The sequence below is a fragment of the Lathyrus oleraceus genome, chromosome 1 (assembly GCF_024323335.1).
Source record: "Lathyrus oleraceus cultivar Zhongwan6 chromosome 1, CAAS_Psat_ZW6_1.0, whole genome shotgun sequence".
Classification (NCBI taxonomy): Eukaryota; Viridiplantae; Streptophyta; class Magnoliopsida; order Fabales; family Fabaceae; genus Lathyrus; species Lathyrus oleraceus.
In genome coordinates this window covers 268,994,125-269,010,110 of record NC_066579.1, presented here as the reverse complement: position 1 = coordinate 269,010,110, position 15,986 = coordinate 268,994,125, and the positions used below count along the sequence as shown (strand labels likewise).

At 40.7% G+C, this 15,986-nt stretch overlaps 1 protein-coding gene and 1 pseudogene across 1 annotated transcript; both read left to right on the top strand.

Annotated features, from left to right (window-relative positions):
- Positions 1 to 13,045: 13,045 nt before the first annotated feature.
- Positions 13,046 to 14,999, top strand: LOC127102692 (deoxyhypusine hydroxylase-like; annotated as a pseudogene).
- Positions 14,643 to 15,880, top strand: LOC127130211 (uncharacterized). The gene has a single exon (XM_051059267.1). It carries the CDS (start codon positions 15,088 to 15,090, stop codon positions 15,802 to 15,804), a length of 717 nt encoding a protein of 238 aa, XP_050915224.1. The 5' UTR covers positions 14,643 to 15,087; the 3' UTR covers positions 15,805 to 15,880.
- Positions 15,881 to 15,986: the final 106 nt, after the last annotated feature.

Sequence of the window (15,986 nt, the reverse complement as noted above, 5' to 3'; positions counted from 1 at the left end):
AGCTCGCTAAGTTGAAAACCTGAAAGGGCGACTTAGGCAAAAAGGAGCGTCCCGGTGGATTGAAAACCCGAAAGGACGATCCAGGCAAAAATTAGGGACAAAAAGGCATAGACTGCATCGGTTCATCCCTGATCAACACAGAAGAGCTAAAAATGGAAGATCAATCTAGTTACTCCTTTCAGAAGCGAGGTCTCGTGGAGTTATTGTTATTAGGGATAGTAGTAGTCATTGCGATTCAATGTAAACCCTTCCCTATTGCCATTTTCAAACTTGTAACATTCCATGGAGCTACGCCATTTGTGTGCTACCATTCTTGAATAAATACAAGTTTGCCTATCAAATTCTATCACTTGCTGTTTTCTCTGATTTTTCTTTGTTATGCAAAATGTCATTTATTTGTTAATAATGAATTTTGAACTCAAAAAGAATTTTTCAACATATTGAGAAACACAATTTTGCTTTGACATGTGGAAATATTAAAAGGAAGTCTTTCGTCTTTCCCCGCAAGTCTCAAGTTGCAAGACCCCCCTGGGATGATCAATATCTATCTCCAGAGAGCACAAATTTATCATTCTCTGGAAGGATTATTGGGTCAGTTGTAACTGTTCAGCTTGATAGATCCTCCTTTGATGCATTTACTCACTCCTTCGGTCGAGTTATTGGTGTTGAGGATTCAGTACCTCCATAAAGCTTTCCCTAACTTCCAGTCTGTACATTGTCAGCATTTGCATTTCATGATCATTCATACATCCTGCACATAAGCAAAATCCAAATCATGCATAGCCCGAAGTGCTTCGCGCTCATTTGCATAATCTCAGGTCTCGTGTTGATTGTATCCCTTGACCTCTGAGACTAGTTATTACTGGCATCGTCTGTTAAGTCTGGTTGTCACCAGTGTCTTTGACCAAATCCAGTTGTAACTGGTATCCTTTAAGGTCTGGTTGTAACCAGCATTTGTTTTAAATCCAATTGTCGGTGCCATCACTGTCAGTCTGTTTGTAAATACATTTGTGATTGATATCTGAAGTTTGGTTGTCGCCAACATCATTTCAAGTCCAGTTGTTGCTGGCAAACTCCGTTGTAGTCGGTGATTGTTTACTAATGACTTTCATCAAGTCCGATTGTTGTTGGCAAAAATCCGTTAAAGAATCTAGTTGTAATCCATTGCTTATGGTCAAAGTCCAATTGTTGTTGGCACGTACAGAGATTTTAAATACCTTGTGTAGGTGTTTAATTGGCTGCATTATATGGTAAAACACTAATGTCTTGACTGATGTCATGACATGCATATGTGACTACTTTGTAGTTACTGCAGGACTAGCTAACACAGGATTTATTGAATGTCAAACTGGACGTTGTGACATTCATACCTGTCAACAGATACTAAGGAATAGAACATCAGGAGTTCTGTTAGAACTTAGTATTCACTTGCAGTCTGGTTATCAAGGAAGAACCAGACCTGGCATAAGGCCTACTGACTGAATGTCAAACTGGATGTTGTGACATTCATCATTGACAGCAGCTACTGAAGATTGGGCAGAGTGGTGTTCTGCTATACTTCAGCATTTTACTTAGTTTGTTATTCAAGAGAATAACAGAACTAACTTAAGGCCAACTGTGTAAATGTTAAGTTGGACACTTTGACATTTACTAATGTAAGTTGGTACTGTAGTATGGTCATTTTGATCATGTACAGGTCAGCAGATTTGTACAGTCTGTTTTCGGGAAAAACAGACTCAGCATATGGACCTTGATGTCAAGCTGAATGTCGTGACATTCATTCCTGACAGCATATGCTAAATTGTAGGTTGTTCAGTTTTCTGTTACAGCTTTCTCAGGCTATTCTTTAGGAAGTCAACAGCTTAGAGAAAATCCAGGAAATCAACAACCAAGCTACATTCAATGAACCTAACAAATAGCCTATTTGTTAGCAACCTAAATATTGAATTTGTGGGAACTTATGTGACCTAAAATTCAGGAAAATACAGGTGCAAAAGCCCAGGTGCTGCAATATAAAATGGAAGGCATTCCTCCATTCAGTTTCAGGGATTTTGAGGCGTGAAGATTTAGTGTGTCCATCTTACTTCACTGCTGTATTTTTGTGAGTCTAGAATTAGACGTATCTTGTAAGCCAAGTCATTATCAAGTAGATGATTGCTTTGGCATAGGGTGTTCATTGAGTTGTAAGTGTTGTGTCACTCGAAGCTTTTAAGCGTGAGTGCTGTGTATCTTGGTTTAAGCTGTGAAGCATAACCAAGAGTTGTTTTTGAAGTGTGACTTCAAAGTGTTTTTAATATCACTGAGGTGATTGAGGGGGAGTGAGTAGGAACTCTGATCTTAGGTTAAGATTGAAATTGCATTGGGTAGGGATTAAGTGATAAGTTGTAAACGGGTGAGTTTAGCTTTGAATTGATACTACTAATAGTGGATTTCCTCCCTGGCTTGGTAGCCCCCAGATGTAGGTCATGTTGGACTGAACTGGGTGAACAATTACTTGTGTTATTTACTGCACTTACTGTTAAGTTCTGCATAATCCCTGTCTGTGAAGAATTGGATGTCATAACAACCAGTGTGACATCCAAAGTCTGATAACTAGAATTTCAATTGGCATCAGAGCAGGCACCCTGCCTGTGAAGTTCTGGGTGAGATCTAGGGAAGTTACTTTCTAGTACCATGGACAAGGATTTAGGACACTCAAATAGACCACCCATGTTGGATGGCTCTAATTATGATGACTGGAAGCCTCGTGTGATAGCCTTCTTAAGGTCTCTAGACAGCAAAGTCTGGAGAGCTGTCAACAAAGGATGGGAACATCCAATGAGGACAGGTGAAGATGGAGTCAGTGTGCAGATTCCTGAAGAAGAGTGGGACAAGGAGCAAGAGGCACTAGCTCTTGGAAATTCCAAGGCCTTGAATGCTTTGTTCAATGGAATCAGCAAGAACATCTTCAGACTAGTTCACCACTGTGAGCTAGCTAAGGAAGTTTGGGATACCCTCAAGGTAACTCATGAAGGTACTTCCAAGGTGAAGATGTCCAAACTTCAGATGCTGACAACCAAGTTTGAAAATCTGAAGATGAAGGAGGAAGAGACTATTCATGACTTTCACATGAATATTCTTGAAATTGCAAACACCTCTGGTGGACTAGGTGAGAAAATGACTGAAGAGAAACTTGTAAGAAAGATTCTCAGGTCCTTACCTAAGAGGTTTGCTATGAAGGTCACTGCCATAGAGGAGGCTCAGGACATCAGCAATATGAAGGTAGATGAGCTCATTGGTTCTCTCCAAACCTTTGAAATGGGCTTAGGTGAGTATGCTGAGAAGAAGAAAAGCATAGCCTTTATAACAAATGCTGAAGAGGAGTCAGAAGAAGGATATACAGGAGGTGATGAAAGTATATCCGAAGCCCTAGCCATGCTTGGGAGGCAATTCAACAAGTTCATGAAGAAGATTGATCAAAGAGGCAGACCTAATGTCAAGAACATCCCGTCTGACATTAAGAAAAGATCAACTTCTGAGGAGAAGTTCAACCATGGGAAGGGAATCCAGTGTCATGGTTGTGAAGGGTATGGACACGTCAGAGCTGAATGCCCTACTTACCTCAAATTGCAAAGTAAGGGGCTAGCTATCACATGGTCTGAAGGAGATTCTGAAAGTGAGTCTGAAGGAGAATCTGCCAAACATGTCACTGCACTAACCAGTGTGTGTGTCTCTGAAGATGACACAAGTGCAGATGAGCTGACAATTGATGAACTTGCTGCAGCATATAAGAAGCTGTGTACCACCAATGCAGAAGTGCATGCACAAGGAGAAAAACAGAAGAAACTCATCAAGGAACTGGAAGATGAGAGACAGAAACAACTGTCTGCCATAGAGGGGCTAAAAGATGAGATAGCCCTGCTGACCTCCAAGCTGAACCAGATGACCAAATCCATTAGAATGATGAATAAGGGAACTGACACCTTGGAAGAAATTCTAAAGGTGGGTCAGCAGTCTGGAACCAAATCTGGGCTAGGATTTGGAAAAAGAGCTGAACACAAACGCCCAAAGGCTAGAGTTCAGAAGTTCAAGCCGATGTCAAAGCCAATGTCTCAACATCGAGGAGCTAGGATGAATGATCATCAGAAGAGAATATACCTGAATTGGAGGTGTCACCACTGTGGCAGGCTTGGACATATAAAAGCCTTCTGCTACTGGATTCATGGCTTCCCTAACAGAGCCTCACATGTCAGACCTAAGCATAACACACGTAAGCGATGTGTTCCCATTAAGAAGCAACAATGGTATGCTAGGATAGCTCACACTGCCCTAAGGGCCTCTTCCAGAGAAGACTGGTACTTTGACAGTGGATGTTCAAGACATATGACTGGTATGGAAAATCTACTGGTAGACATTCAACCTCACACCACCAGCTATGTGACTTTTGGTGATGGGGCCAAAGGAAAAATAAGAGGTGTGGGCACACTGGACTGTTCTGGAGTGCCAAAACTGAACAAGTGCTGTTAGTAAGAGGACTAACTGCAAACCTCATCAGCATAAGTCAGCTGTGTGATCAAGGGTTTCATGTTCAGTTCACTAAGGAGCTGTGCATCGTGACAAGTGGTGACAATCAGGAAGTTATGAGAGGAACCAGGTCCGAAGACAACTGCTACCTGTGGGAACCTGATCTCTCTAACTTTTCCACAACATGTTCCTCAGCCAAGGAAGAACAGGAGGTAAAGATATGGCATAGAAGACTTGGACATCTCCACTTACGGGGAATGAAGAAGATCATATCCAAGGAAGCAGTCAGAGGAATGCCAAAGCTTCTGATTGATGAAGGAAGAGTCTGTGGAGAATGCCAAGTGGGCAAGCAAACCAAGATGTCACACCCAAAGCTGGGACATTCCACAACCTCCAGAGTTCTGGAGCTGCTGCACATGGACCTAATGGGACCTATGCAGGTTGAAAGTCTTGGTGGGAAGAAGTATGCCTACGTGGTGGTTGATGACCATTCCAGATACACGTGGATAAGCTTCATCAGAGAGAAGTCAGATGCATTTGATGTCTTCAAAGATCTGTGCATAAGACTTCAAAGGGAAAAGGACAGTTGTGTGGTCCGGATTAGAAGTGATCATGGTACTGAATTCAAGAACTCCAAGTTTGATGAGTTCTGCTCGTCTGAAGGAATAAGCCATGAGTTCTCCTCACCTATAACTCCTCAGCAGAATGGAATAGTTGAAAGAAAAAATAGAACTATTCAAGAATCTGCCAGAGCAATGATTCATGCAAAGAAGCTCCCTATGCACTTTTGGGCTGAAGCAATGAATACCGCGTGCTATGTTCACAACAGAGTCACCTTGAGAAAAGGAACCTCCTCCACTCTGTATGAAATATGGAAGGGTAGAAAACCCACTGTGAAGTACTTTCATATTTTTGGAAGTAAATGCTACATCCTCACAGATCGTGAACAGAGAAGGAAGCTAGATCCCAAAAGTGATGAAGGCGTATTTCTGGGATACTCCACTAACAGCAGAGCCTATAGAGTGTTCAACTACAGGACCAATGTCCTGATGGAGTCCATAAATGTCATTGTGGATGATAAAGAGGAAGGAACCGATGTCATGGAGGATGTTGAAACATTCCTCGACAGTCAAATTGACAGTCCAGTCAAGCCTGAAGGAGTACAGGAACCTCCTCCTGATTGTGAAGTAGAGGCAACCACCAAAGTGCCATCTATCAGAATTCAGAAAGACCACCCTAAGGATCTTATCATAGGGGATCCCACCAGTGGTGTAACCACCAGGTCAAGAGGAATAAACTCAAATTCCTGCTTTGTTTCCAAGGTTGAACCAAAGAATGTGAAAGAAGCCCTGACTGATGAATACTGGATCATTGCCATGCAAGAGGAACTCGAGCAGTTCACAAGGCATGAAGTATGGGAGCTGGTTCCAAGACCTGAAGGGTCCAACATCATTGGTACCAAGTGGATCTACAAAAACAAATCTGATGAGAAAGGAGTAATTACTAGAAATAAAGCAAGACTAGTAGCTCAAGGATACACTCAAGTTGAAGGAGTAGACTCTGATGAGACATTTGCTCCTGTGGCTAGACTTGAGTCCATCAGATTGCTGTTGGGGGTAGCATGCATCCTAAAGTTTAAGCTATTCCAAATGGATGTGAAGAGTGCATTCTTGAATGGCTACCTGAATGAAGAAGTCTATGTGGAACAACCCAAAGGGTTCTGTGATCCTAACCAACCTGAGCATGTATACAAGTTGAAGAAAGCTTTGTATGGATTGAAGCAAGCACCCAGAGCTTGGTATGAAAGGTTAACCGAATTTCTGACCTCAAATGGATACAGAAAGGGGGGCATAGATAAAACCTTGTTTGTGAAGGATGATGAAGGCAAAATCATGATAGCTCAAATCTATGTTGATGATATAGTCTTTGGTGGAATGTCAGAACAAATGGTTAACAAATTTGTTCACCAGATGCAGTCTGAGTTTGAAATGAGTCTAGTGGGAGAACTGACCTATTTCCTTGGAATGCAAGTAAACCAAATGGAGGACTCTATGTTTCTCTCCCAAAGCAAGTATGCCAAGAACATAGTTAAGAAGTTTGGTATGGACCATGCCAGGCACAAGAGGACTCCAGCTCCTACTCATCTGAAGTTAACCAAAGATGATGGAGGGCCTAGTGTGGATCAATGCCTGTACAGGAGCATGATAGGTAGTCTGCTGTATCTAACTGCTAGTAGACCTGATATCTCTTATGCAGTTGGAGTGTGTGCCAGATACCAAGCAGAGCCCAAGGTGAGTCACTTGAATCAAGTCAAAAGGATTCTCAAGTACATCAATGGGACATGTGACTATGGGATGTTGTACTCACATGGGTCTGAGCCTGTCCTAACTGGGTACTGTGATGCTGATTGGGCTGGAAGTGCTGATGACAGAAAAAGCACATCAGGTGGATGTTTCTTCTTAGGAGAAAACCTCATATCATGGTTCAGCAAGAAGCAGAACTGTGTCTCTCTGTCCACTGCAGAGGCTGAATACATAGCTGTTGGAAGCAGCTGCTCCCAATTGGTGTGGATGAAACAAATGCTCACTGAGTACAATGTCACTCAAAATGTCATGACATTGTTCTGTGATAATCTCAGTGCCATCAACATCTCCAAGAATCCCATCCAACACAGCAGGACCAAACATATTGACATTAGGCACCACTTCATCAGAGATCTGGTGGAAGACAAGGTGATCACTTTGGAACATGTAGCCACGGATCTTCAACTGGCTGACATATTTACAAAGGCTCTGGATGCTACTCAGTTTGAAAACTTAAGGAGCAAACTAGGAATATGTCTCTCTGAGACCTTATAGCAACCACTGATGTTTGGGATAAATTGTTTGATACCTCTGCCTATTGAACAATTTGTACTAGGCTATGATTGGTCAACAGATCATAGCTATGCTGCTTGCAACAAGGGTGGATACAAGAAGGTAAGGAGACACCCTACAGAGAGAAGGTCACTGTACCTGCAGGAGTTCAAGGATGCTGTTCATGCAGGAGTGGTTCTGGATGTCAGAAACAAAATCATGGCATCTGATATGGTGGTACCTACTGTTAAGCAAAAGTGGGTGATCACTTGATCGAAGCTGTGAAGCAAGATCAAGTGGATGTTAACTTGGTTGAAACTGTGAAGTAAAACCAAGTCTGGGACTCTGTCATTGTGCTCTGACAATGTTGTTGGCTTTGGCAACATTTGTGACAAAAAGGGGGAGTAATAACCATCCATCCCTGACAAACAGAGTAAGTCTCTACAACAGACTCTCATGACAGATCTGAAGATTCCCCCCCTGCAGCAGATATTGAAGTTTAGGTGCAACTTCTAATATGTGTGTGCTGCTAAGTGAAGTTTTTATTTAACTTCCATGTGTGTGAGTGTGCTGCCACTCTGAGTGTTTTTAGCTAGTATTATTTCCTTCTAGGTGAGTGTTTCCGCTGCTATGAACTCTGTTATGGGGATCAAAAGTGTTTTAGCCAAAAATTTGCCAAAGGGGGAGTTTGTAGGTGTTTAATTGGCTGCATTATATGGTAAAACACTAATGTCTTGACTGATGTCATGACATGCATATGTGACTACTTTGTAGTTACTGCAGGACTAGCTAACACAGGATTTATTGAATGTCAAACTGGACGTTGTGACATTCATACCTGTCAACAGATACTAAGGAATAGAACATCAGGAGTTCTGTTAGAACTTAGTATTCACTTGCAGTCTGGTTATCAAGGAAGAACCAGACCTGGCATAAGGCCTACTGACTGAATGTCAAACTGGATGTTGTGACATTCATCATTGACAGCAGCTACTGAAGATTGGGCAGAGTGGTGTTCTGCTATACTTCAGCATTTTACTTAGTTTGTTATTCAAGAGAATAACAGAACTAACTTAAGGCCAACTGTGTAAATGTTAAGTTGGACACTTTGACATTTACTAATGTAAGCTGGTACTGTAGTATGGTCATTTTGATCATGTACAGGTCAGCAGATTTGTACAGTCTGTTTTCTGGAAAAACAGACTCAGCATATGGACCTTGATGTCAAGCTGAATGTCGTGACATTCATTCCTGACAGCATATGCTAAATTGTAGGTTGTTCAGTTTTCTGTTACAGCTTTCTCAGGCTATTCTTTAGGAAGTCAACAGCTTAGAGAAAATCCAGGAAATCAACAACCAAGCTACATTCAATGAACCTAACAAATAGCCTATTTGTTAGCAACCTAAATATTGAATTTGTGGGAACTTATGTGACCTAAAATTCAGGAAAATACAGGTGCAAAAGCCCAGGTGCTGCAATATAAAAAGGAAGGCATTCCTCCATTCAGTTTCAGGGATTTTGAGGCGTGAAGATTTAGTGTGTCCATCTTACTTCACTGCTGTATTTTTGTGAGTCTAGAATTAGACGTATCTTGTAAGCCAAGTCATTATCAAGTAGATGATTGCTTTGGCATAGGGTGTTCATTGAGTTGTAAGTGTTGTGTCACTCGAAGCTTTTAAGCGTGAGTGCTGTGTATCTTGGTTTAAGCTGTGAAGCATAACCAAGAGTTGTTTTTGAAGTGTGACTTCAAAGTGTTTTTAATATCATTGAGGTGATTGAGGGGGAGTGAGTAGGAACTCTGATCTTAGGTTAAGATTGAAATTGCATTGGGTAGGGATTAAGTGATAAGTTGTAAACGGGTGAGTTTAGCTTTGAATTGATACTACTAATAGTGGATTTCCTCCCTGGCTTGGTAGCCCCCAGATGTAGGTCATGTTGGACTGAACTGGGTGAACAATTACTTGTGTTATTTACTGCACTTACTGTTAAGTTCTGCATAATCCCTGTCTGTGCAGAATTGGATGTCATAACAACCAGTGTGACATCCAAAGTCTGATAACTAGAATTTCACCTTGTCTTTCCTGATGGTTTCGTGAAAGTCATGTATGACTCACCATCTTAAGGAGTTCCTAGAAGCTTAGAGGTTTTTTGTGTTTGATTTCTCTGTAAAGAATCATCGTAGCCTTTTTGCGCGGATGGTCTACTTATAAGAAGACTTCTGTTTATCTTTGTTTTGCATAAATTCCCTATTAGGAATCTCCAAAATCTGTGATTGGATGAATTTATTGTGAGAAATCTCCAGAACTATCAGATGTATTCTAAAGTGTCAGGTCATGTATGAACCTATTGATGAAACTTGCTTTGTATGTTTTCCAATATTCTCAGGTCATGTATGAACCTATTGGTAAAACTCCATTTGATTTTTTCCAAGTGATGTCAGGTCATGTATGAACCTGTTAATTGAAATTCTTTGAATAGTCAAGCATTGTCAGGTCATGTATGAACCTGTTGTTGAAAATTCTTTGGATGTTTCAGCATTGTTAGGTCATGTATGAACCCGTTGCTGTTGAGCCTTTATTCCAGATCATGTATGAACCTGTTTTTGAGTTTTTATTCCAGTTTTACCAAGTCATGTATGAACTTGTTGTGGAAATTTTCTCAAAATGTTCAAGTTTGTCATCAGGTCATGTATGAACCTGTTGATATACTTTTTTTGAATTTTTCTGAGTTTGTTAAGTCATGTTTGAACTTGCTGTCAGAACCGTTCTTGTTATTCCAGCATTGTCAGGTCATGTATGAACCCGTTGCTGTTGAGCTTTTATTCCAGTATTACTAGGTCATGTCTGAACCTGTTTTGAAGAATCTTTCTCTTTGATTATTCCAGTGTCGTCAAGTCATGTATGAACTTGTTGTGGAAATTTTCTCAAAATGTTCAAGTTGGTCATCGGATCATGTATGAACCTATTGATATACTATTTTTGAATTTTTCTGAGTTTTGTTAGGTCATGTCTGAACCTGCTGTCAGAACTTCTTGGTATTCCCCAGCATTATCAGGTCATGTATGAACCTGTGGTTGAGCTTTCATTCCAGTATTACCAGGTCATGTATGAACCTGTTTTGAAGTATCTTTCTCTATGTTTATTTCAGTGTTTTCAAGTCATGTATGAACTTGTTGATACACTCTTTTTGATTTTTCTGTTTGTTGTCAAGTCATGTTTGAACTTGCTGTCAGAACCGTTCTTGGTATTCCTCAGCATTGTCAGGTCATGTATGAACCTGCTGTTGAGCTTTTATTCCTGTGTTACCAGGTCATGTCTGAACCTATTTTGAAGAATCTTTTTCTTTGATTATTCCAGTATTGTCAGGTCATGTATGAACCTGTTGGTGAACCTTTTGTTCCAATGTTGTCAGGTCAGTATGAACCTGTTGTAGAAATTTTTCTTATTCGGGTTTAGTAAGTCATGTGTGAACTTACTACCGAAATCTCTTGTATTCTAAATGTCGTTCATCGAATTTCACTTTGAGTACCCTCTAGTGTGTGTCTGATTCTCCAGCAAGATTGTTTTCCCCAACGAGTGGGTTTTTACAGTTTGTTTCTGTCACCCTATGGACCATCAGTATTCCCCACATATTGGTTTGTCCAGTAACATCTCCTGTTAAGGATTCACCGTGTCCCTAACAGATAAAATCAAAAAAATAAAGAATCATGCATCCATGCATATCATATCATAGCATTTTCATTTTCAGGTTCAAAATCTGGGTCTCCATGGTATTTAACCATCCCCCGCTACGATCCGATGAAAAGTGTCGTTTCATTTTCCTCTGGCGGAGGATGTTTAAATAGGGGCAACTGTCATACCCCGATTTTGGTACTGAATTTTTGTTTCCATCAATCATTCATTTTCTCTCCTCCTCATGACCATTTCATCTGGTCATGAATCTATCCACCTACACGGATTGTTTAGACATTGCCACTACTTGCCATTCCATGATCATTAGATTTTTACCTCTCCATTTGGCTTTAGATGTTTGATACATTTTGATAGAATCAATTGGAATGTCATTCTCATGTCTAAATTCAATCCATGTTGTCTCTCATGGAACATCATTTTCCCTTTCAAGGAGATTTCCATCTATATACCATCTTTCATTTTCATATATCAAGGTCAAATTTGCATTCACATTTTTATTTTTTATCATGTTCAAATTTGCATTCACAGTATTTCATTCATATTGGAAAGTTTCCATTCATCCATACACATATTCATTCATGTTACAATCATTTCATTCATGTCCAAGAGATCCTCACACTGCCATGGAAACTTACAGAAAACCCATTGAATCTCATTTTCTACCATGTGAGAAAACTGGTAGTAGCATTCAAGAAGAAGTTGAAACATCCATATACGATACTGGAGCAGAGTTTGGGTGTGAAGATGTTGCATATGATGAAGATGAAGGAGAAATCAACACTTATTATTTGCCTGGTACCTATGAAAGTAGAAGATCATTGAAGTCAGTTCAGAAGAAGCACAAAAACAGGATAAAGGCTTACACTCAAAGGGCGATTGAAATTGGAACTGATTTGCCTTATGCACACTATTCAACTGGAGCTCATCCGTCTGTACTATCTAGAAGTAGGTATGCTAATCTAAATGTTGGTACGGTTCCAACGAGACGCCTGTGTACAGCCTCTCGACATCCTAAAGTTGATCAGATTTTTCTACATGATGTAAAAGTGGTGGAACAACTGATTGATTTGGTTTTATACATCCTTACTGCTCTTAGCACCTACAGACAGGAAGATCATGCTTTTAGACTTACGTACTTTCCGCATTCTGCTCTCCTAGCATGCAGTTTACATCTAATAACAGGGTTTATATCAACACAGTTTCAAGATATTGCCAATGTTCGCTGCTAGACTTCACAGCCTACAAATTTTAATTGCTATGCGAGGTTTACTAGACATACCCTCATGAAAATGGTTTTTGTGACCCCAAGACCTCGTGGCAGATCTGCAATATATAGTATGGCACGTACACCGTATGCCAGAATTTGTCCAACCTCTACTCTCAAGGGTTGTGGGCATGCTGTTCAAGATGAGCCTTCATCTTCAACTCAGTCTGCAATAGATCATAGCATGCTTTCTGGATCTACACCAGGGGGGATAAAGCATAGAAATTTAGCAGTAGATAATAAGATAGGATTTGTTGGTCCTATACGCTGAGTCCGTCATAAGTCTAATCTTCTATAGGCTCCAGCTCACCTCTTTCTGGCACTGTATCTTTGTGCAATCCATTCAATTTGGTTCTCTCAGATCAAGACTTTCGAAAGGGCTTTAGTTTCAGCTCTTATGATATACGACTTCGGCTCTTGTTGAGATGCATCGGTACTTAATAATTGTAGTTCCAAAAACTTTTGTTGCTTTGGATTGTTTACCTTTGCCATCCTCTGTAGTTTCACATGCAATTAATGATGGCAATTTTGTACCAAAAGCAATTGAAGCTGCAGAAAAGATAAAAAAAAATGTTGCAACCATCCTTATCTCCTCGACCCAACACTGAGTAGTTTGGTCACTAGAGGTCTGCCTGTTGAAGAACATTTAGATATTGGAATAAAAGCAAGTGGAAAATTGCAACTTCTTGAAAAGACCCTCTTTGAAGCTAAAAGTCGTGAGTTAAGAGTGATGCTATTATTTCCGTCTAGCAGTGGTTCTGGATCAATTGGAAAGATTCTGGATGATGTTCTCTGTCAGAGATTTGGAAACAATTTCTATGTACGATATGGTAGAGGTTACATTCTTTCAAAGAAGCAAGTTGTTTTGGCCGCATTTAATGATAGAGAAAGTGGGCGATTTGTTTTCTTGATAGAGAGCAATGCTTGTATCCCTAGCATTAAGTTGTCATCTGTGGATACTGTTATATTATTTGACAGTGGTTTGGACCCGCAAAATGACCTAAAATGCCTACAAAAAATGTCCATCAGCTCAAAGTTCAATAAGTTGACAGTTTTGAGATTGTACTTATACCTCACTGTTGAAGAAAAGGTCTTAATGCTTAAAAAAGGAGGGTATAACTCTTGACAGTAGCGTGCAGTTGATTAGCCAGAGTACTAATCACAGCCTGCTCAATAGATTGGTGTCGTTTAATACTTCTATTTGTTTTGCAATGATGGACATTAGCAACTTCATGCAATTTTATGCCGTTGTCCTGAAAAATGAGCAGGTTGAGAGGAATGTCTGGGTGGTTGAGATGATTTGCAATCTAGTAAAAAACTTGCCTCCGAATTCCCACGGTGATGCGCTTATGTCAATGGGTGTTAAGATTTTGGGTGTCATGTTGATTGGTTCTCCATCTAATGTTACAGCAGTTGCTCTAAATGCAAATCTATTTGATATTACTTTGCAGACTGCTGTGTTCAGTGTAAGCAGTAATGACTTATCAAGTCGGCCATGATTGCTTTCTGGCAGACTGGCTAGAATGCTCCTAATTGACTGTGAGCAAAACAGCAACGACCACCCCTTGACAATATCAGTGCTGGACTTCACCATAGAGTTGATAAACAGGAGAAAAATCGGCTACAAAACTTGAAGAATGCCGCCAAGTTTGGGGCTTTACCCAGCCATGTTCAGTTGGCCGCCACATCTTTGCCCATAACAGGAACCTAGGCAACACTAAAGAAAGCTATTAAGGATGAGTTGGGCAATGTAGCAGGAATTGCAGCAACTGCCACAGCTAGCGATGGGAAATTTGACAAGAAATTGCCAGGAGAAAAGCCTGCACAACATAAAAGAAAATACCAAAAGTTCTTGCCGGTAGTAGAAGGAACAGGGATCGGATCATTGGAGAGGGGCAAACTTTGCTTGAACTTTTTGATTATATTTCAGCTGTGAATTCAAAGTTCAGTGAAGCGACAATGCAGGAGATCACTAAGATGGCAGCGGCAAAATTGTTTCAAACTCTACCGTGTTCGAATCATGATGGTAAGCAGCGGAAGCACTTGGCGCTATTGGATCGGATAGTAATGTTTCTCTTTTGAAGCGAAGTTTGGATTCTGATCCGGCTCAAGAGGTTCGAGAGACGTGTGAATTGGCTCTTCAACGTATTCTGAATTTAAAAGATGTTGTTGCTGCGGATGATTCGACTGCACCGGATATTTCTCCATTTATGTTTGTTGATCCTGCAGCACCGACCACGTCTTGATCTTCGGTGGACCAATTAAGGGAGTTACTTCTTGATGAGGAAAAAGGGATGTATGAGAGATATGCAGCTCTTTTTGCACTTCGAAATGACGGTGGAAACAAAGCCATTGCTGCTATTATTGATTCCTTGGGTTCCAAGAGTGCTTTACTAAAACATGAGGTTGCATATGTTTTGGGCCAATTGCAAGACAAAGTCGTTTCGGCTGCTCTATCCAATATACTTAGAGATGTGAATGAGCATCCAATGGTTAGGCATGAGGCTGCTGAAGCTCTTGGTTCAATTGCAGATGACCAAAGTGTAGCTCTTCTTGAGGAGTTTACGGCAGATCCAGAAGCTCTTGTCTCACAAAGTTGTCAAGTTGCTCTAAGCATGCTAGAAGCTGAAAGATCAGGGAAATCTTTTGAGTTCTTGTTCATGCGCAATCCAACTGTGGTGTAAATATTTTCTTATGTTTACACATTTCAATAATGTTAAGAAATGAAGAACCTGCATATCCAGAAGAGAGTGAGATTCAGAGTTTGATGCAATGAGTTTCATCCACTTGCTCCGATCACAGTCTCGCAGTCGCTTTTCTTCGTTATTAACAAACACTCCTTCAGTGTACCAGTGTTTTAGGTCCTCCACATGCGGCCAGCCAATCAGTGCTAATTTAATATTCAAAACACAGAACAATGTGATACCAACATATAAGACTTCTTCCCAACTTGTTGCTTCTCAAATAAGATGGTTATCTAAAGCTGCACCAACTGAGGAGGACAAGATTAGCATTAGACCTGCCAGTGGAAGACAATCTGAGGAAAGAGACAAGGAAACCGGAATTTTCTACTATGGCCCAATCTCAAGTACCATAAAAAAGGTAAAACTTATGTCCCTCTCAACTTGCTGCCTCTCGGTATCTCTCGGTCCAGTCATAACCTTCATGACATCCCCCGACAGTAATGTCATCCTAAAGGGTGCAGTGGCATCATCTGTGATATTCTTCAGTGCTTCAACTACCGCCATCCTTCACTGGTTCGTCAGCCCTTACATTCACAAACTCCGCTGGCAACCCGGTTCGGACAGCTTCGAGATGGAGATGTTGTCATGGCTGGCAACACATATCCCAAAGACTATCAAGTTTTCGGATATTCGTCCAGCAGATACCAATAGGCCTTATGTGACATTTAAGGCTAATGGGAATTTCTATTTTGTGGACTCAGAACACTGTCATAATAAGGCACTTCTGGCTAGACTCACACCATAGAAGGAAACTCATGACTCTGCTTTCAAGAACCTTGTATGTGGAAAGAGTGTGTTGATTGACATGAGCGTAGTCCATAGCATTCCACTTCATCACCGTGAAATTCTCCTGCAAGAAACAAACCGTTAAATGGTGCTTTAAAGGGAGAGAAAAATGGCGACCGTGGCCGATATTGGTTATTCTAC

Bases quoted from the DNA above. Each gene is read 5' to 3' on its own strand.
- LOC127130211 (XM_051059267.1), top strand. From the start codon at position 15,088: ATGAGTTTCATCCACTTGCTCCGATCACAGTCTCGCAGTCGCTTTTCT.